Source organism: Benincasa hispida, chromosome 10 (assembly GCF_027475165.1).
Source record: "Benincasa hispida cultivar pf3 chromosome 10, pf3_genome.v1.1, whole genome shotgun sequence".
NCBI classification, from domain to species: domain Eukaryota; kingdom Viridiplantae; phylum Streptophyta; class Magnoliopsida; order Cucurbitales; family Cucurbitaceae; genus Benincasa; species Benincasa hispida.
In genome coordinates this window covers 11520652-11542206 of record NC_143487.1, presented here as the reverse complement: position 1 = coordinate 11542206, position 21555 = coordinate 11520652, and the positions used below count along the sequence as shown (strand labels likewise).

The 21555-nt window shown below is 32.2% G+C and overlaps 1 protein-coding gene across 2 annotated transcripts; it reads left to right on the top strand.

Annotated features, from left to right (window-relative positions):
* The first annotated feature begins 6081 nt into the window (after positions 1–6081).
* Positions 6082–12300, top strand: LOC120089507 (MLO-like protein 6). 2 transcript variants are annotated; one of them, XR_005485196.2, is made up of 14 exons: positions 6082–6448; positions 6567–6624; positions 6713–6966; positions 7300–7416; positions 7676–7736; positions 7823–7911; positions 9347–9421; positions 9511–9605; positions 9724–9773; positions 9853–9893; positions 9983–10192; positions 10285–10387; positions 11300–11360; positions 11458–11536. XR_005485196.2 is itself a non-coding variant. In XM_039047002.2 (14 exons), the coding sequence occupies exons 1-14, from the start codon at positions 6326–6328 to the stop codon at positions 11947–11949; spliced, it is 1794 nt and encodes a 597-aa protein (XP_038902930.2). In that variant the 5' UTR covers positions 6082–6325; the 3' UTR covers positions 11950–12300. The 2 variants fall into 2 exon arrangements, 1 of the variants encoding a protein (XP_038902930.2); XM_039047002.2 differs by having other exon boundaries at positions 10285–10352; positions 11458–12300.
* The last annotated feature ends 9255 nt before the right edge of the window (positions 12301–21555 follow it).

The following is a 21555-nucleotide window of genomic DNA, read 5'->3' as shown; positions in this document are numbered from 1 at the left end:
TTCCGAATCCATGTAGAGCTCATTTTCTTTGAAGATTACATCTCCACTGATCATACTTCTGTCATTCCTAAAGTCTCATAGCTTGTACTCTTTCACTCCATCAGGATAGCCAATGAACATACATTTGAGAGCCTTTGGCCTAGTCTTGCTTTCTTTAGTGTGAACAAAGGTTGTGCACCCAAAATGTTTTAGATAAGAGAGGTGAAAAGATACACTAGCCCACCTTTCTTCAGGGTCTTCATGTCAATGGAAACACAAGGACTTCTATTCACTTTGTAGGTGGCAATAGCTAGAGCTTCGGCCCAAAAAATTCTGAAATTTTTGCCTCTGGGATCATACATCTCACCCATTCCATCAAAGTTCTATTCATTCTCTCTGCAATCCCATTTTGTTGGGGGAGTATAGGCCACTTTTCTGTGTCTAGATATGCCAAACTCATTATATAGGGAGTTAAATTCATTACTAAGAAACTCTAGACCACTATCAGTTCTAAAGTATTTTATCATTTTCTCAATTTGAGTCTCTACTTTAACTTTCCAAATTTTAAAGTATTCAAATGTTTGATCTTTAGATTTTAGAGGATAAGTCCATACCTTTTTAGAAGTCATCTATCAAAGATAGGAAGTACCTAGAACCTCCCCAAGATGGGATCCTTGCTGGTCCCCAAAGATCTCCATGTATATAGTCAAGAATAGCTCATGATGAGTGTTCTCCTCTAGAGAACTTTAGTCGTTCTGACTTTCCATAAGCACAATGTTCATAGAAGCCAAGCCTTTTAACTCCTCTGGCTTGAATCAACCCTTGGTTTTGCAGCTCATTGGGACCTATCTCACTGATATGTGAGAGTTTTCGATACCATAATTCTTACTCATTTTCTTTATCAAACTCAGAGATCAAGGCATACTTTGGTTTATTCACTTTTATGATAATATACAAGCCTTTTTTCTTCTTCCCTGTGAGAATAACTCTGTTTTGTTTCATTATCTCCAAACATCCCTTTTCAGCATGAATGGAACAGCTTATGTCATCAAACATATCTAAAGAGATAAGATTTCTCTTTAGTTTAGGGACATGTCTGACTCCTTTAAGGAGTACCTCCCTGTTGTTTGGGAGTTTCAACAATACTGAGCCTACACAAACAATCTCACATTCTTGATTATTACCCAACTGAGTCTCCTTCTTCTGATTTTTTTTTTCCAACAAACCAATCTTTCTTAAAGGTCATGTGATAGGTACACCCTGAGTCTAGGACCCATTCTTCCGCCCATATTCATTTTCCATGGCATTTTGGTTGGTTACTGCTAAAACCTCAGTGTATTCAAAAGTTTCATCACCAACATGTCCATTGCTTTTTCCATGTCCCTTTCCTCTTCTAAAATCATCTATTCTGAAATCTATGTTTCGTTTGGTGTCTTCTTTACCATATAGCCTATATCTTCTATTCTCATCTCTTCTCGAAGATTTACCCCTCTCGGGATAATTTCTTTTAAAATGCCCTTCCTTGTGGCATATAAACCATTTTAGCACTGGTTTGTCTCTACTCATTTTTTGGCCTTTGTTGTTATGATTCCTTTTAAAGTGATTCTTACCTTTAGAAAAAGAGATTTTTCCCCATTTGTAGCTTTTTTTTCTTCTTTCAATTCTAATTCTTTGCTTTTCAAGGCTGTTATGACCGAATCCACAGTGATGCTTTCTCTACAATACTTTAATGATGACTTCACCTTCTTGTAGGCATCATGGATTGAACTAATAAGAATGGCAGCCGCATTCTCTGTTCCTAGCTTTTCTCTAGATTGGTTGAGAGCATCGGTAAGCTTCTTGAACTCATCCTAGTTCATTGAGAGTTTTTTTATTCATTTTGAATGAGAAAAGTTTTTCCCTTACGTAAATCTTATTTGGCATGTCCTTTTTATCATAGAGCACCTTGAGCTTCTTCCAAATGTCAAAAGCAGTGGTTTCATCAATCACCTTTCTTAGAACAGTGTCAGTAATATTAAGAATGAGTGTATCGTAAGCAATCTCTTCCATATTCTCTTTTTCTTTTGTACTTAGAGTTGCAAGGAGTGTCTTGGGATCTTCCAAAGTCTTTAAGGCCTTTTGTGATCCAAGAATGGAAGTGATTCTTTTTGCCCAAAAAGTAAAGTCCCCATGCTTTTCTATTTCAAACTTTGTTGTAGTCATCTTCCTCCTTGTTTCTCATGCTCTGATACCAGATCTTAGAATACAAAAATTCCTTTAATTTTCTGTTGATTTTATCTCCATGTGTAAGAGGCAGAGTTTCACACGATTAAGTCACTTTTAACAAAACATTTTCATTCACAGAGCTCTGAACTCATTTCCTTCTTGTTTCTTGCATGCGACCGAGAGGAGAGAAATCAGTTCTTAGGGTTTTGTTCTTCGTGGATGAAGGCGAGCATATTGAAGAATCTTAAAGCAGCTAAGGAGATAAAAAAAAAAAAAAGGAGAAGACAAACAGAATTATAGTGGTTTGGTTTATCAACCTACATCCATTGTTCAAGTTTCCAAGATTTACATTATCAAGTTATCTCAAGAGGAAAATACACAATATTACACATACACAGATGAGTTCTATCTTAGTCTCATTCTTACAGAAGAAGTATATATATGTGTTTAGTAATTTTTTTTTAATACGTGGAAAGATTTTGCAAGAACGATGAGTAGTTTGTTGGTTGAAGTAACTGAAGATTTGTTGAAAATATAGTACTCATGGTTTTTTTGTTTCTTCACAGATTCTGTTAAAGTAGCTGAGCTGGGAGCTAAAACAGACAAGGTAAATTTTATCTTCAATTTAAGGTATAACAAACACGATGTCAATTTATATAGTCTTCTAAATTACGTATACTTAGGTTTTCTTAAGCTTCATTTTTTCAAACTACAAAATCACATTTTTCACCTGAACGTACAATATATACTTCTTCAACGAGAAAAGTCGTAGACTTCTATCAGCCTATATTATAGAAGATTAAAATATTACTATTTTGTGTAAATAATTTTCCTTATTTTTTTATTTTTGAAAATCCCCCTTAAAATTACACTTTAAGTATTTCAACATCCAAGTTGTATTTATTTGATATATGAAGTTTTAAAATTACAAATTTTGATGTTTTTAGTATTTTTAATTTTTTAAAATTCATAAGCCTATCAGACATAAAATTAAAAGTTTAAAGTTCTATCAGACATAAAATTAAAAGAGTTAAAGTGAGTATAGTTCAGCTGACATATGGATATGTTAGCGATCAAAAGGTTTGTAGTTTAAATCTTCTTATTGTACTAAAAAAAATAATAGATCAATTAATTTTTTTAAAAAACTTTGAATTTTGAAGATCCTATTAAACATGAGATTGAAAGTTCCAAAATGTATTAGACACTTTTAAAAGTTTAGTCCTATTGTTTTTTTGGTTTTTGGCTTTTGAAAATTAAGCCTATTTTTCCTAAGTTTCTTAGGATTCTTTTACATCTTTACTAAGTAAAATAATTGAATTCTGGGCCAAATTCCAAAACTAAAAAAAAAAAATTAAAAATTGATAAAATGTTAGATGATATGATATTAAATTTATTTTTACTCGAGATTAAGCATGATATAAAAATAAGTGGTCCATAAGAGGTCTTTTAGGTCCATTGGTGATTTAACATGCTAATGGGTTCTTTAAACCCATGTGTATATGTATACGTGTGCCTGTATGTGTGCGTACATATATAGATCTCGTGGATCAAATACACACAAATATTAATAAAAACTTATATATTTATTGCCAAAAAGAAATATTAGAATTCAAACAAATGGTGGGGATTCGAATCTTTTATATATAAAGAAAATCGTTAACTAATATCTTGATAATAAATATTAGAGAAAGTAAGAGAAATGTCTATCGTAGAAGATGTTTGACTAATTTGATTATAATTAATTAAAGACAACTTGGAAGAGGATTTATGGCAGCTTTTTTTTTTCTTCTTAGAACGATGTATTATATTTGCTTCTTCTTATAATTATAATAATAATAACAATAAAAGACAATAAAGACTCATTAAATTGATAAATACATTTTTTTTTTCAAAATAAAATTAGACCAATAAAAAGAAAAACACTTGAATGATCATTTCTTTTTTCTTCAAATACATATAAGAACAAAACATATCTTTCTTTTTCCTCTTTCTTTTTCATCCATCCACCTCTCAATACATCAAAAATATAACATGGTGGCAAGTTGAAAGATACGTATTCATCCAACAAAAACATACAAATTAATAACATAGCTCTCGATTGTCGATATATATTTAAGTATTTTTCTTCAATTATGAGCAATACTTAAGTGCATTGGAAGATCCACTACATCTCACTCTAATCACACACGTAAAATAAAAAAAATAAAATAATTTGTTATGTGAGAGGTTACGAGTTAAGGTATTAAACCAAATTCTTGGTCAAACAAGAGAAGTTCATTTCTAAATGTTGACAATTGGAGATAGAAGAATTCGAATCACAAATCTCGTGATTTTTAGTACGCTCGTATGCCAATTGAACACTGGTCAGCTTGGCATATTGGGAGAAACTCTACAATGGACAAAAGTTATTTATTCAAACGATGAATAAAAAGTTTTCTATTACAACTCTAAAGTGAATATTGATAGTTTTACAATAAAATAAAATAATTATAAAATATTAATTAAAAATATCTATATAAATATATTACCTGAAATATATTTAATTATCTCATTGTAGTTAGATAATGAAATGAGATAGAATAGAAATGAGTATAGGTTAAGATGTACCGATATTTATATTTCAATAATTGTCAAGTTGGGATTAGAGGGTCGATTTGGCAGGCCAAAGAAAATAGAGGCCAAAGCTACTAATTGAAAAATGGGAGCGAGGTTTTAAATATGGAATTAAATTAACCGTAAGACGTCATTTTGGAAAAGAAATTGATGTGTACAGATATGGAGTAACAGGATTGGTTCGACCTCGGACTAGGATTAATTAAGGTTCCAAAATTTGAAAACTGACCACCAAACAAAAAACAAATAATTAGAAGAAAAAAAAAATCCAATAATAATAATAACAATAACAGAGCAACATACATTTTTGTTCCTTATAATTGTTGGATATAGTTTCTCAATTAAAATTTTATAATTTTAGTTCCTTAAATTTTGAATTTGGTTTTTATTTAAACCACGTTTACCAATCTTTAATAAAAATTGATATAATCAAAATAAGATATCATTGATGGATCGCAATAGGTCAAGTATAATTGAATTGCTGTTGGTTACGCTTACTTAGAATTATGAATTTATTACATTGTATTGTTATTGTTATCGTTACCATTATTGCTTGATTTTAACGATAACGATAAAGGTAAAAATAACAATAAATGTGGCAGATTCATAATTCTCATATTGTTATCATAACAATATTTGTAATGATAACGGTAAAGGTAGTGGTCATACGTAATTTTTAAGCACTATCAAATTGAGCACCATCTATTCCTCAATTAGATTGCATGTTTGATTACATATTTGAAGGTGGACCCCACAATTTATTGCAATAACGAAATATAAGTAAACAATAACAAACATACCGTGGCCTACTTTTTACTTTACTATTGATGGATTACGTTTTGGGACAAATTTCAAATTTTGACAATCTGACCCTTCAAATTTGAGTTTTGTTTTATTTAGTTCATATGTTTTAAGAATTATATTTTTAATCTCGATTTTTCACTACACTCTCTCTTTAGTCTTTAGTATTAATGTCTATTAATTAATTTATAAGAATTAAGTTTCACTATTTTTTTTTATCACTATTAAAATTACTAAAAAAAATGAAGTTAAAAGTGGAAATCTTGAAATGTAAAGATCAAATCTTAACAAAACTTAAATTAAAATCGAATTAAGACATAAAAAAAAAATTGTAACATTTTGAAACTTAATCTAAATTGAAACGAAAGTCAAAATTGAAATATAAATACAATATTTTGAAACCTAAAAATGAAACGAAAATAAAGACGAAAATTTTAATTTTTCCGAATAATAACAAATCATATCATGAGAAGTGTGGTATGAAGGAGGAATCTTCGTAGTTCATAGTTCATTCTCTCTGATTGTTTCTCACGCGTTCTAAAGTCAAAGTCATCGCCTTCCCCTTGCAACCTCCCCCAATTTTATTTTTTCCTTTATATCCCGCTCCCTTTTTTCCCTTCAAATGCGTACTCTCTCTTAACTTTAACATTTTATTACAATTTATTTACAATCTCCTTTTTTTTTTTTTTTTTTTTTCCTTCACTTTCTCGAGAGAAAAAAAAATCCCATGGCCGGAGGTGGCGCCGGAAGGTCCTTGGAAGAGACGCCGACCTGGGCCGTCGCCGCCGTGTGCTTTGTTTTGGTTTTGATTTCTATTATCATCGAACACATTCTCCATCTCATCGGAAAGGTAACCAAACCCCAAACGGCATCGTTTCATCACAAAAAAAAAAAAACGAAAAAACCCCATTATTTCTTTTATTGTTTTTTTCCACTCTTTTAAAATTAGATTTTATTGGGATTTTCAGTGGCTAAAGAAGAAGCACAAACGAGCTCTTTACGAAGCTCTGGAGAAGATCAAATCAGGTATTTATTTATTCTCTAAATTTCAGTTTATTAGGAGATTAAAACAATTTTAAAAGGGTAAAATAGAGATTTTGTAATGAAATGGCAGAGTTGATGCTGTTGGGATTCATATCGCTGCTACTGACGGTGGGACAAAGCCTAATCACAAATGTTTGTATACCACCGGACGTCGCTGCCACGTGGCATCCATGTAGTCCTCAAAGAGAGGAGGAATTAACAAAACAAGATGACCTTGTCGATTCCGACCATAATCGCCGGAAACTTCTCGCCGTCTCGCATCTCAATGTCACTTTCCGCCGTTCCCTCGCCGCTGCCGGTGGAACCGACAAATGTGCTGCCAAGGTATGTATAATTAATTCAAACTAATGCTGATTTACGGGAAGTATTTGATCATGAAAACGACGTCGGAGAGTCTTTGTAAAACGGTATGAAAACGGAATCATTTTGAATTGAATGAGATTATCTACATCCACGAGCGATAAACTTCTTAATTAATTTTATTTATGGTACTTAAAATAGCTTTTATACATGGAAAGTACATTTTAAATATTTTTTTTAAGCAAAAGAGTTTAAATAAATATAATTTTTTTTTAAAAAAAAATCTTTCTCTAGCCCTTAATCTCTTCTTTAATTTTGGAATAATTTTAACAACAGTAAATTTAAATGTGAATTCAGGGTAAAGTTCCGTTCGTATCAGAAGGAGGTATTCATCAACTACATATATTCATCTTCGTGTTGGCTGTTTTCCATGTTTTGTACTGCGTCTTAACTTTAGCTTTGGGCAATGCCAAGGTACTTATAATTTCATTTCAATTTTCAATTTATTCCTTTTTGTGGGTTGTTTTCAAATAAAAAAAATAAACTAACTTATTTATAAATATAACAAAATGTCAGTCTATCAATAATAAGTTAACATCTATTATCTAATAGATGTTTATTACAATCTATCATAAATATATCGTAATATTTTGCTATACTTGAAAATATTTTTTTATAATTTTATCAATTTTTTATATGCATCAAATAATTCATCTTTTATATGAAAAAATAGATGAGAAGTTGGAAGTCGTGGGAAAAAGAGACGAGAACCGTAGAGTACCAATTTTCTCATGGTAAATTTAATATTATGATTATTATTTTCGAATTAGTTACAATCTAGGATGTAATCAAATATTTTTCTTGTGTTCAAATACAACAGATCCAGAACGATTTCGATTCGCGAGAGACACGTCATTTGGGAGAAGGCATTTGAGCTTTTGGACCAAATCCCCTTTTCTCATATGGATTGTAAGTTAAATCATCTTTATTTACATTATGTATATGGGGGTTAATTAATTAACTAATTAATTGAAGCATTAATTAACCGGAAAGACTTTATGACGTTTCTGGACTTTGCTCAAATTAGATTAGGGGCCCACCACCCACCAAATTACTAAATGCGGCTACATGCATGTGGTTCCTTTTTTGAAATATCTTTGGAAATTAGAACCCACAGTTTTTGGGAATTATTATTAAGTACTCGTAATTTTTTTTGCCTAAGTGATAAGACGTTTATCAGATTTGGCTTTTTTTGACTCTCTTTTTTTACTGAAAACCGTGCATCGTTGAACGTGTTTGAGATATTTATATTATATTTATCATTTATTTTAGCTTTATGTGCTCTGTGGCCTTTTAGACGACAGATTTTTACGTTTTCACATTTCTATGTCCGCAGTGTTTATTATGTCGATTGGCCGTTTAATTCATTTGACTTTTTTCTTATACCGTTGATTTAAGGTTTTACTTTTAATTTGTTTTAATTTTTATACTTTCAATTTTAATTCATTTAATTTTTTATTTTTAACTTAGGTTAATTTTAATTTTTAAATTTTCAAAAAGCGAATCATTTTAATATCTTAAAAATGCAAATGAAAGGCAAAATGGTTACTTTTTAAGAGTATAAAGATCTAATAAAACAAAAAAAAAAAAGTAAAAAATGAACATTTTTAAAATATAGGAAATCAAAATGAGCCTATTATGATAGAGTTTTTTATAGTACAACTATAGTATATGTTCTTTTTGAATTATATCTATTTAGCTTTTATTTGTTTAAGAAAATATATATGTATGTGAAAATAGAGATGATTTTGAGAGATTTGACTTAAGTGGGTATTTACCAATTTTTTTTGCTTGCCGGTCAATCTCTTTAAACGATAGCGTATGCATGGCTTCTACTCATCATTATTGTCTCATGATTTTTCCATTCTAAGATTCCAATAAATTTAGGAGAATATATTTTAGAAGAAAATACCGCTTTAAAATTGTATCAATTTAAACTTCGAATCAATTTACATATTCAATTATATTCTATATGGAAAACTATAGTAAGAAACTTATAATTGTATCAATTAAATCCTTAAACTTTCATATCTAAATTAATTTCGACTTTCAATAATGAATTCATCAACTTTATTCGTTCATTTTGTAAAATGGACATTTGAAGGATTCTACTCATGTGTGAGAATTGATGCATGAATAATCTTCAAATGTAATCATAACGAGTAGTCTAAAGTGATTCAGTTATGGAAAGTTGTGAATTTAAATGATACAAATTATGAGTTTCACACAATAATTATATAAATTGATACGTTTATTAGATAAAAACTCTTCTTGTTCTTCCTTGGTTGGTTGGGGGACTAATTAATGAAATTGTACTGTTTTTTTTTTTTTTTTTGTTGGATAGGTTTGTTTCTTCAGACAATTCGTTAGGTCGGTTCCTAAGGTTGATTACTTGACCTTGAGACATGGTTTCGTCATGGTTAGTCTCATTTTCTCTCTCACATTATTATGATTATTATTATTATTATTTAATAAAATGATATTTGAAAATTAAAAATGATTGAATAGGCTCATCTGGCACCGCACAGCGATCAGAAATTTGACTTTCAAAAATATATAAAACGTTCTCTTGAAGAAGATTTCAAGGTGGTCGTCAGTATCAGGTAAAAGAATACTATATACCAATTCAGCCCCTGTTCATTTTACATATTTACATTCCCTACCCCTGACTGCTTAGTTAATTTAATTTAATTCATTAATTAATTAAACTCTCATTCGCAGCCCTCCGATATGGTTCTTCGCTGTCCTCTTCCTACTTTTCAACACCCACGGTGAGTGAAATCAAAATTAATAATTAGTTAATTAATGATTAATAAATTGTAATTTGGTTTTTTTTTTTTCTTTTGTCAGGGTGGAGGGCTTATCTATGGCTGCCATTTGTGCCATTAATTGTAAGATGTGAAATATTTGGAGTCGAAATTGATATTATTAGCATATTGGAGGGTGTTAAATTAATTAAGTAATTTAAAAATATTTGCAGATAGTGTTGTTGGTGGGGACTAAATTGCAAGTTATAATTACGAAAATGGCTCTGAGGATACAAGAAAGAGGGGAAGTCGTGAAGGGAGTGCCAGTGGTGGAGCCAGGGGATGACCTTTTTTGGTTCAATAGGCCTCGTCTTATTCTTTACCTTATCAATTTTGTGCTCTTTCAGAATGCTTTTCAGCTTGCTTTCTTTGCCTGGACTTGGGTATTTTTTTTTCTTTTTTATATTCTTCTATATCTATATATTCCATTTTTAATCCTATTTTTCCATTTTCATTTTTTTTTTCAATTTTACAGAAAGAATTTGGAATGAAGTCTTGTTTCCATGAGCACACGGAAGATTTGGTGATCAGAATAACAATGGGGTAACTTATAACTAACTCCACGACATATTTTATACGTACGATATTTCATTATTAATCTCTGAGCATGTTGTTTAATTATTCTTATTTTTACTTCTTTTTTAATATATATATATATGTGTGATGTACATAAAAAAGTGCATCTTACGACGTGTCACGAGGATAAGACCTGGATTGTAACACGATGCATTATTTGTATAGAGATAGAGGGGTTAAAAATTCATTTGTCTCCATATTTTAAAGTTCATTTCATTTTAATCACAATATTCTCAAATTGTCTAATTTCAGTATATGTATTTTTTTTTAATAGATATTAAGTTTAGTTATTTACAAAAAAAAATTATCTAAATTAATTTATATATAATAATAATAATAATAATAATAATAATAAACTAGGATTATATTTAAGGGTGTGTTTGGATTAAATTTCCAACCGTTTAATTAGGAATAAGTCATTTGATAAGAAATTGGAATATTTGGTAATCATTCAAAATAGTTTTTAAGTGTATTTTAATTAATTTAAATAAAAATGAATTTTGTGAAAAATACTTTTTTTTCTTAAATCAATCCAAATGGGTCCTAAATAATTTGAAATTACATACAACAAAAATGTGACATTTGAAATGGATAATAAGGTGCATCTAATTCAATACTCTTTTTTTAACATAGTAAAAAATAAAATTTAAAAAAAAAAACATTTTTTCTTTAATAAAACTTTTGTCATTGGTTGCAACTTGGACAATTGATCCATTTTTTTCATTTGAAAATACATGGGCATCATCAAAATGTTACTTGTTTATATATATATATATATATATATATATATATATATATATGTATATAACCAAAGTCAATAAACTCTTCCTAAAAAGGAAAATAAAATAAAATTTTCGTCCTTTAATTTGTGTAAATTACAATAAGGTGATTGTATTATTGGATTATTGCAACAGAGTCCTGGTTCAAATCCTTTGCAGTTACGTCACATTGCCTCTCTACGCCCTAGTCACACAGGTAGGGGCTACACTCAAAATTCATTGCATCTTAAAACCATATGATATACATTTATTCAAATCATTAACTTTACTTTTAATTAATTTTATTTATCAAGATGGGTTCGACGATGAAGCCAACGATTTTCAACGAAAGAGTAGCGACGGCGTTAAGAAACTGGCACCACACCGCTCGCAAACACATCAAACAAAATCGCGGCTCCCTAACGCCGATGTCCAGCCGCCCTGCCACCCCCTCCCACCACCTGTCGCCGGTCCACCTCCTCCGCCACTACCGGAGCGAATTGGACAGCGTCCATACCTCTCCTAGAAGATCCAATTTCGATACCGACCACTGGGACCCAGATTCCCCCTCCCCTTCCCACCATTTCCACCGTCGCCCCCAACCCGCCGACGCCTCCAATTCCTACCACCACCGCGACGTGGAGGCCGGCGATGTCGATGCCGACAACGATTCACCTCGACCCGACCCGACGACGACCCAGTCAACGGATCCAGATCTTCAACGAACGAATGTTAATTCTGAGCAACACGAAATTCATGTGGGGTCTAATGATTTCTCGTTTGATAGAAGAGTTAATAGAGTATGAGGCTAATTTAATTTATTTTTAAATTATTAATTTGAATAGATGGGGGGGGGGGGGGGGGGGGGGGGGGGGGCGGTGAGATGAAATCTTGACCGTTGATGATTGGAGTTATTCTTTTTTGAAATGATGCAATTTTTGGTTGCATTGTTTTGTAAATTATTATTACATCATTTGGGGTGAGGTTGGGGTTGGTATAGTAAGAAAAAGGAAAGAAGGAAATATAGGTATTTTCTTTTTTCTTTTTAATGCTTTTGTATTTATTATATACTTTATTGTTGGTTGATGTAAATGAAAGAGACACTTTTTAGTTTTAGTTAGCATCTTAATTAGAAATAATAAATTGATTTTAAGTTACTTTTTTTTTTTTTATATTGTTTAGTGTGAATTGATTTTTTAGTTTGCATCTTAATTAGATATAATAAATTGATTTTAAGTTAATTTTCTTATCTTGTTTAGTGTGAATTGGATTTTTGACTTTGGGGATATTGCTTTTTATTAATTACATGGACCACTTGACATGAGTTTAGACTTAATTCTCAATTATTCTCTGTTGATTCATAATATCAATTTGAGCATCAATTAATTTGTTAAGAAATTTAGTTTGGATTGAATCTTCATATTATTGAACTTATAAAAAATTGGACCTATAAATATCATGGCATGACCATGAAATCTAGTGGCTTTGATGTTTGCTGTAATTTATGTATGTATATATATATATTTAGTTCAATTCAACAACCATTAAAAAGTGGGAAAAATCGAACAATCTACTTTAAGATTGGTGAATTAGATCTACCATCATTAAAATTATCCTTTACTTTATTGACAAACTAGCTCCAATAATTGTTGTGATTGTCAAATGGATAATTAAATAGGCTTAAAAGTATAGAAAAAAAGAGAAGAAGAAGAAAACAATCATAAGCAATTGATGTATGCAAAAAAATGTATCATAATAGGCTATCGGTTAAATTACATATTTAATCTATAACTTGTATATTTGTATCAGATAAAGTTTAGGATAATTGTTTTAAATGTCTATTAGAAGTTATTTAAATATTTGGGTTGTTAGATAGTTATAAAATATAACTGATGTATTGGACCCAATTAGTTTGTTAAAGCTCACCTTTGTGTATATATAGATGCCCATAATTCTTTTAATAAAAGCACGTGAAGATATTCATTTTGAATATTAGTTGTTAATATGGTATCAGAGAATTTTTCCTCTAAATCTTTCCCACCCTTACGTTCCTTTCTTCATCTTCAACCTGTTGGGTTATATGTCCTAAAACTCGCAGTTTGTAGTGTTAAACATATTCTATTATCAATAAAGATGTTATTGACGTTTATTCAATAAAACTATTGTTGAACATGTGAATTGCACTTGTAAAGTCTAAATCCAATAAATTAAAGATTCATGGCTATTATATGAATACATGAACTTTATATGGAGACATAAGAGTGGATCAAATTCAGTAAATAACCAAAACGGTCTATAGTATATGAATAAGGCTGGGTACCTTATTTTGGTAACACTATCGATGCGGCCCACTCTGTAGTTGTTACAATTTGTTGTAAAGTGCTACAAATGAAATGATCCTGATTCGTTCATGTATTGACATGAGGAGTGGGGGCATCCTATGCAATGAGTGTGCATAAGATCGAACCAAGAATCAAGTCACTCTTACTTTATAACGTTGTTTACTGTTTCAGACTGACTATTTCAAAGCGATGACCTAAGTAACTTGACCTTAATTCGGAGCTAACTATGAACTCCTGTTTATTTGGGATTATCCTTAGATTTGCATGAGTGTGGGTAGTTCAACAGCGTCGGCTCAATAAGCCTCTCGTTTTAGGGGTAAGACCGGGTAGATAGCTGGGGACATAGGGTGCAAGACGAAATTCATTCATACTCGCTTTTAGAGATATTAGAGAGATTGTTCCCTTAAGTGCTAACTCCGAGTCTTGAACAAGGGGCCCCACCCTCTCATTGGCTCAAGAAGGACTCAGTTTAGTGATTAGATCACAAACCAATTGTTCATTAGAGAATCAGTGGGATTTAAGAAGCTAGATATAATCTCAAGGGTAAAACAACTTTTGACTCAGCTGTTATTACGAACAATCTATGAAGGGTTAACTTACTAATCATAGTTATATCGAGTGGACATAATATATCTACAGTGGGAGAAGTGTAACTACTGGACTTTAGTGGAGTGACCCGATAGTTAATGAATGGTGGTAAATAAGATTAAAGAGTTTAACCGGTTATTCGCAGATCGTTGGAGCCCATGATCTGTAGGTCCATGAGGTCCCCTACTAGCTCATATTAGACTAAACCTTAGAACAGTGTGACGAACGAATTTGAAGTGTTTAGATTGAGCCAGATAACCCGTGCATGGCTAAATGCTCTCTTCATTTGAAGACACTTGTGCCATTAAATCCCACTTTGAGTTAGTAGATTTTTTAGTGTCAAATTCTCATCAAATTCAAAGTTGCATGTTTGCATGTAATAGTCTTTAAAAGGGAGTGTTTATTGTTTTTGTAGAACCCTTGGCCACAGTAGATTTGGATGAGATTATGTGATAATCTCATTGCAATTTTCTCTCAAAGTTTTAGCTTTTTCCTATCCAAATTAATCACTCATCGGATCCCACCATCCCGTTTTAAGGCTGAAGAATAGTCGGGAAGACTCTCGAAGTGGTCTACAAACAGTTTGCGAGGAGATTGGAGCTGATTTGGAAAAGAATTTCAAAGACTAAAAATGTTGTATTCTTTTTCCCCTTTTACTTATTTTATTGCATGCATGCTTATCTTTGTAATTAATCTAATTAGAGTATGTTAGATCCATTTTTCTTCCATTGCGCATGTGTTCATTCCATCACGACCTCCCACCATGACCAACAAAAATCTTATGTTCAACACTGAAGAACTAGCCAACCCTGTAATTATGCCTCCAAATAACTCCTTCACGTCTTCAATTTCTCAAAATCAATCTGAAACTTACCTCAATCCCTATTATCTTCATCACAATGACAACACAAGTTTTGTTCTAGTATCAGAACCTTTAACTGAAGATACTATGTTTTTTTGGAGTCGAGCCATGGTGACCGATCTCTTTGTTAAAAATAAACTTGGTTTAATCGACGATTCTCTTCCTCGTCCAACCGGCGAACTTCTTCCGGCATGGATTCGAAATAACAACATCGTTATTTCGTGGATCTTGAACTCAGTCTCGAAGCCCATATCTGCTAGCATCCTCTTCGTTGATTCCGCACGGGCTATCTGGCTCAATCTACAAGAACGTTTTCAACTCAAGAGAACTCTTGCAACTCTATCTCGGAATCAAGATTCAATGAGTATGTACTTCACCAAATTTAAAACTCTCATTAATGAACTCAATACATATCGTCCTTCTTGCAACCATGGAATGTGTCACTGTGGAGGCATCCGTGACATGGCCAACTTCCTTCAAATTGCATATCTGATGGATTTCTTAATGGGGCTTAACAAATCTTTTTTTCGTGCCCGAGCTCAAATCCTTTTGATAGATGCTACTCCCTCAGTTACTCGTGCCTTTCTTTACTTCTTCAAGAAGAACAATAGAGAGCTATTGGATCATTTCCAACTATTTCTCTTGCTGTTATCCTTGCTATTTCTGCCAATAACTCAAAGAAGAACTCATCAAAACAACGTAAAGATCGATCTATCTGCTTCTATTGCAACATTGTTGGCCATATCTTTTATAAGCGTACAAGGTTCATGACTATCCACCTGGATATAAAACTAAGCAGCAATAAAGTAATTCAAACAATGCTATCAGTATCAACTCTACCAACTCAGTCACTGCTCAACCAATCAATTCTTTGAATACGAATACTGCAGATGCAATTTTGTAGTGCCAAAATATTCTTTATCAATTACAGTCTCAACTATCAACAACAATCTCATCCAGATCTTCATCAAATCCTTTAACCATATCCTCAACAGATTCTCATGTTATAGGTACTCACTCTACATTTCACTAGATAGTTGATTCGGGAGCATCTGCCCACGTATGTTGTTCAAAAAGTCTTTTTACTACCATGACTACTTGTTCAACTTTTGTCGCATTGCCTGATAGATAGACTATCCTAGTTAAAAATGTTGGCATTGTTCCTCTTTCATCCACTTTAATCCTAAAAAATATGTTCTACTTTCCTGATTTTTCGTTCAACCTTTTATCAGTAAGTGCTCTCATAAAGGATTTACCATTAGTGACTGTTGAATTTGGTATTAATGGTTGCATAATTCAAGACAAGTACACTTCAAGGAAGATTGGGAGTGTTAGTAGTTTTGTGCGAGGCTTATATCTCTTGAACACACAAAGTCTTGGTATCTCATTGAATCACATATGTACTGTAATTGATAAAAAGGCTGCTCTCTGACACCAAAGATTGGGTCATCCCTCTATTGAATGCATCACTACTTTGCATAAAATTTTGAGTTTTCATCTTAGCTTACTTCATAAACATTCTCCATGTAATGTGTGTCCTTTAGCTAAACAAAAACACTTACCTTTTGTTTCCAATAATCATTTATCTCCTAATGCATTTGATTTAATTCATGCAGATATTTGAGGCCCTTTTTCAACTGTTACTCATGTTGGACATTTTTTCTTTTTGACTATTATTGATGATGCAACTAGATTCACTTGGATTTTCTTACTCAAACATAAGTATGATGTTTCTGCCATTGTTCCTCAGTTTTTTAAATTTGTTGAAACCCAATATGATAAGAAAATAAAACTATTCAGATCAGACAACGCTTCTGAGTTGATGTTCACTGAATTTTTCAAGGAAAATGGAGTTATACACTAGTTTTCCTGTGTAGCTTGTCCTCAACAAAACTCTGTAGTAGAAAGAAAGCATCAACACATTTTCAATGTTGCTCTGTTTTTCCAATCTCGTGTCCCACTGTCCTTTTAAGGTGAATGTATCTTGGCTACAGTATTTCTCATCAATAGGATACCATCCAACATTATGTCTTACAACTTATTAAAGATTCTGGTTTACTTGGAGCTAAGCCAACTAGTCTACCGATGGATCCACATATAAAGTTAAAACATGATGATAATGATTTCCTTAAATATGCTTCTATTTACAGAACATTAGTTGTTAAACTCTTGTTTTTGACATTTTCAAGGTCTGACATTATTTTTGCAGTCCACAAGCTGAGTCAGTTCAAAAGTAAATCAACTCAGGCTCATCTCAGTGCAACTCACCATCTCATTAAATATCTCAAAGGCTCCCCTGACAGAGGTATTTTTTGTTTAAAATTTCAGACTTTTCTATTCGGGCTTTTGTTGATGCAGATTGAGGAGCATGTATTGACACAAGGCGGTCTAAAACTGGTTTTTATGTTTTCTTGGGAAACTCCCCTGTGTCCTAGAAGTCTAAGAAACAACAGACAGTATCTCGCTCATTAGCTGAAACTGAATATCGAGCATTAACAGTTGCAAGTTGTGAGATTATTTGGCTCCAAAGTCTTCTTACTGAAATGAATATCAATTCACCATTGCCAACTTTTTTTTTTTTTTTTTTTGTGATAATAAGGCAGCAGTTTATATTGTGACAAATCCAATGTTCCATGAAAGAATAAAACATATAGAATTAGACTAACATTTTGTCCGAGATCGAGTAGCCAATGGGATCATCAAGTTATTGTCAGTATGTTCTCGTGATCGGCTCGTTGATGTCTTCACAATGCCTTTGCATGTTGCTTCGTTTTTCTCGTTACTAGACAAAATGGGGCTACAGGATATTTTGTGTCCATCTTGATGGGGAGTATTAGAAGTTTTCTTTCTTCTCGTTACTCGACAAGATGGGGCTTGTTACTCGACAAGATGAGGCTACAGGTTATCTTATTAGAAGTTTTCTTTCTTCGTGCTACTCGACAAGATGAGGCTCTTTGCTCGACAAGATGAGGCTACGTGATATTTTTGCTTTCTTCTCGTTACTCAACAAGGTGTTTGTCCATCTTAAGGGGGAGTATTATAAGTTATTTAAATACTTGGGCTGTTAAATAGTTATAAAATATAACTGATGTATTGGGCCCAATTAGTTTGTTAAAGCCCACCTTTGTGTATATATATATGCCCATAATAGGGTTGGCAATGGGGCTGGGCTTGGGCGGGGGGGACTCCCCGTCCCCATCCCCACGGGGCATATTCCCCACGCCCCCGTCCTCGCCAATTAAAGGTAGAGACAGGGACGGGGATTTCCCGTCGGGGAAACGGGTCCCCACGGGGACCCATCCCCGACATTTTTAATATATAAAAATATTTGTAATATATATACACACATACACACACATATATATAAAATAAAAAAATTTAATCAGGGTGGGGACGGGGACGGGGACCCAATTAGGATTCCCGGTCAAACCGAGGATTCCCCACCCCCAATCTCGTGGAGATTTTTGCCAACCCTAACCCATAGTTCTTTTAATAAAAGCACGTGAAGATATTCATTTTGAATATTAGCTGTTAATAATGTCAAATCTGTTGTAAAGATTTTTAAATATATATTACAAAATGTTATTGTCTATCATTGTATCAATATCTATCATCTATAGATAGTGACATTTAAGAAATATTATTTTATCAATAAAACATTAAACTTTCAATCTTACATCTAAACAAATTCATCCATTTTTAAAATGGATGAAAATCTTAAAAACAAAAACAAGTCCTTATTTTTCAAAATTTTCCAATTTAGGTTTATTTTTTAAAACACTCTTAAAATATATAGGACAAAAGAAAAAAAATAGTAAACAAATGAAATATTTATAGGCTTAATTTGTAAAAGTTCAAAATAAAATGATTTTCAAACAAAGTCTTAGAGATTTATTTGACGCTTTTTTGAATTCTAGACCTCTTAAACACATAAAAAAACAAAAAAACTTTCTATAAAAATATTTTATTATATATTGGTTTATTTAACGTGAACTTAAGAAATTTATGTCCCAAATTTATAATTTAACATAAACTAATATAGAAACATGTTTGATAATTGATATTCACTATCTTCTCCGATAAATGTACAGTAATGAAAACAATTGAAATTAATGGAATTAATTAATTAATACCGACTTATCGAGTTTATGAGTCAAACACTGAATTGAGTTAAAAATTTAATTCAATTCAATCAAGGTCGATGTCCCAAATCTCTCTTAAAAGTGGGAAAATTTGTTATATTAGAGCGGTATAAATTTTTTTTCATACCTTCTCCATCTATTATTGTTATGTTATAAAACTTTTTAAAAATAGAATGAGATTCACTGACACCGATATAGATCCAATTTTATAGTGTCAACACATGGGTTGTGGTACCATGGGAATGGTAGAAATTTTGAAATATTATGTTATAGATATTTATAGAAGGTATGGGCAATGGCATTTTTGGAAATGTAAAAAAGTTCACTTCAATTGTGAGACCCACCAACCCAAATGGCCATAGCACACAGTAATGAAAATCCCCTTTCAAACCTTTCATTCCTATCCAATTCAATCATTGCTCCATTTTTCTTCATTTCCCCAAACCCTAATCCCCAAATATTCTTCAGCCCCTTGTTTTCATCTTTCTCTCACCTCTTTATAAAATCTCTTTTCCAGCAACAAATTTCCTTACCGGAGCAAAAAACAAATGGAGGTGGAGACAGCGGTGGGGGCGATTCTCGGAAGGTTAGGGCGTCATTGCTATGCTGTGTTGTGTTTGGGAGTGCTTCTTCTAACGGTGGCCGTCGTTCACTACGTCGGCGACGGAGAACCGACCGATCCTCGCGAGCGGAGCAAGCGCCGCCTTCGGGCCTTGCACGGCCCGGCCATTCGTGGCGGAGATGGCGCGCGTGAGCGGCCTGCGGTGGTGAATTGAAGCGCCTGATGGAGTGCTAGCTAAGGCTGAATCTGATGCAATTGCTAATTTTGTGATGTTTTTGTAAAAAGGCTAATAAATAGTGTTTTTTTTTTAGGCAAGAGAATAAATAGTTACTTAGTGCTGATTCCTTATCATGTGACAAAATGTAAATTATTTGCTTCCTTTTGTGTATATATTCCTCCTCTCTTTGTGATATTAGAATGTGGGGTATTCGAGAAATAAATTATTAGTATTATCATCATCATCATTATTATGATTATTAAAACAGCATATAAAAAATTATTAGTTGTATTACTTTTATTCAATTTGAGATAATATTTATATCTTAAATGTGTATGGGTCCATATACCTGATTAAGTGGTGGGAAATGTGATTCCATATCATCAACTGAAAATAGAAACTATATATATTATATATAACCATATGTCAGATGTCAAAAATAATCTTGCAGATAATATTAAAAAAAGGCTTACCGCTCTTGAAACTTTAATAAAATTTTTGAAGATTAAAAGAAATTGGGTAAAATACATTTATTGAAGTTATTTATTTTTGTGAAAAATCTTTATTCAAAAATCCTTCTCCACTCATATGTTCGTGCGATCTAGGGTGTACATAGATTGAGTTGATTCGAGTTAGGGACTTTTTTTAGACCAATTTGAAAAGTCGGTTTGATTTAACACTCAATCATATCTATTCGATTTTGGACAATCAACCCAACCCAATCTAATATTTATTGGGCAGTTCGAGTTGGGTCATCGAGTTGTCTTTGTTTTTTTTTTAAAAAAAAAAATCCTTTTTTTTCCCTTGAGAATATGAGAATCATGTACTGAGAATCTGAGAGGAGATGGAGACCTTGAGAATCTAAGAAGGAGATGTAAGATTGTGAGCAAGATGGAGAACTGAGACCGTGTACTGAGGCAGACGACAAGACAAACTGAGTAAGATGTCAACAGCTATGACCTCAGCAACTAGAAGGGAGACAACGCCTGATTTTGGAGTGAACGAAAGGCAGAAAAAGGCTATCAAGCGCAAGCAGTAGAAGACCTAAAAATAAATTAGATTTTACTATATATATATATATATACACACACATATATTTCGAGTCGGGTCTAGTTGACCCAGACCAAACTCTTAATAACTTGAGACCCGACTCGAAACTAAAATTTTAAAACTATTTAACCCAACCCAACTATTACAGTTTGGGTTGGGTAATTTGAATTGATTGGATTAGTGAGTTTTTTGAACACCCCTAGTTCGGTCCACCAAATAGTTCAATAAAATTGTTACGTGGTAGTTTTCTTTCAAAATATTTTAGATTTATTTTCTTCATGTAATTGAGGAGCACTGAAGTATTACTTTTTTAAATTTGATTTTATCAATAAAAAAGAAAATGAAAATGTAATGAAATCAAAGAAACGATATAAATATATTAAATAGGTCATTCTGTACAATATTATTTGTCACTGTTATTTTTTTTCGTTAGTAAATTATTAGTTATATTAACTAAGGTAATATTTAGAATTATTTTTCAAACGTCATACATTAAGGTGTAAGTTTTGAATGTTCGAGCGATTAAATAACCATACTCAAAACTTGACAAAAAAAAAAAAAAGAAAAGAAAAAGTACAAATGGAGACACTAAAGAAGACGGAAAAAAAATTTATTTAAAGGAGGTGAAAACATAGTTGACAAATGATAC

Excerpts from the sequence above, each read along its gene's own strand:
- LOC120089507 (XM_039047002.2), top strand. The coding sequence starts at position 6,326 with ATGGCCGGAGGTGGCGCCGGAAGGTCCTTGGAAGAGACGCCGACCTGG. Across the intron at positions 9,774-9,852 it reads CCTACTTTTCAACACCCACG|GGTGGAGGGCTTATCTATGG; the intron begins GTGAGTGAAATC and ends TTCTTTTGTCAG. Across the intron at positions 10,193-10,284 it reads CTTTCTTTGCCTGGACTTGG|AAAGAATTTGGAATGAAGTC; the intron begins GTATTTTTTTTT and ends TCAATTTTACAG.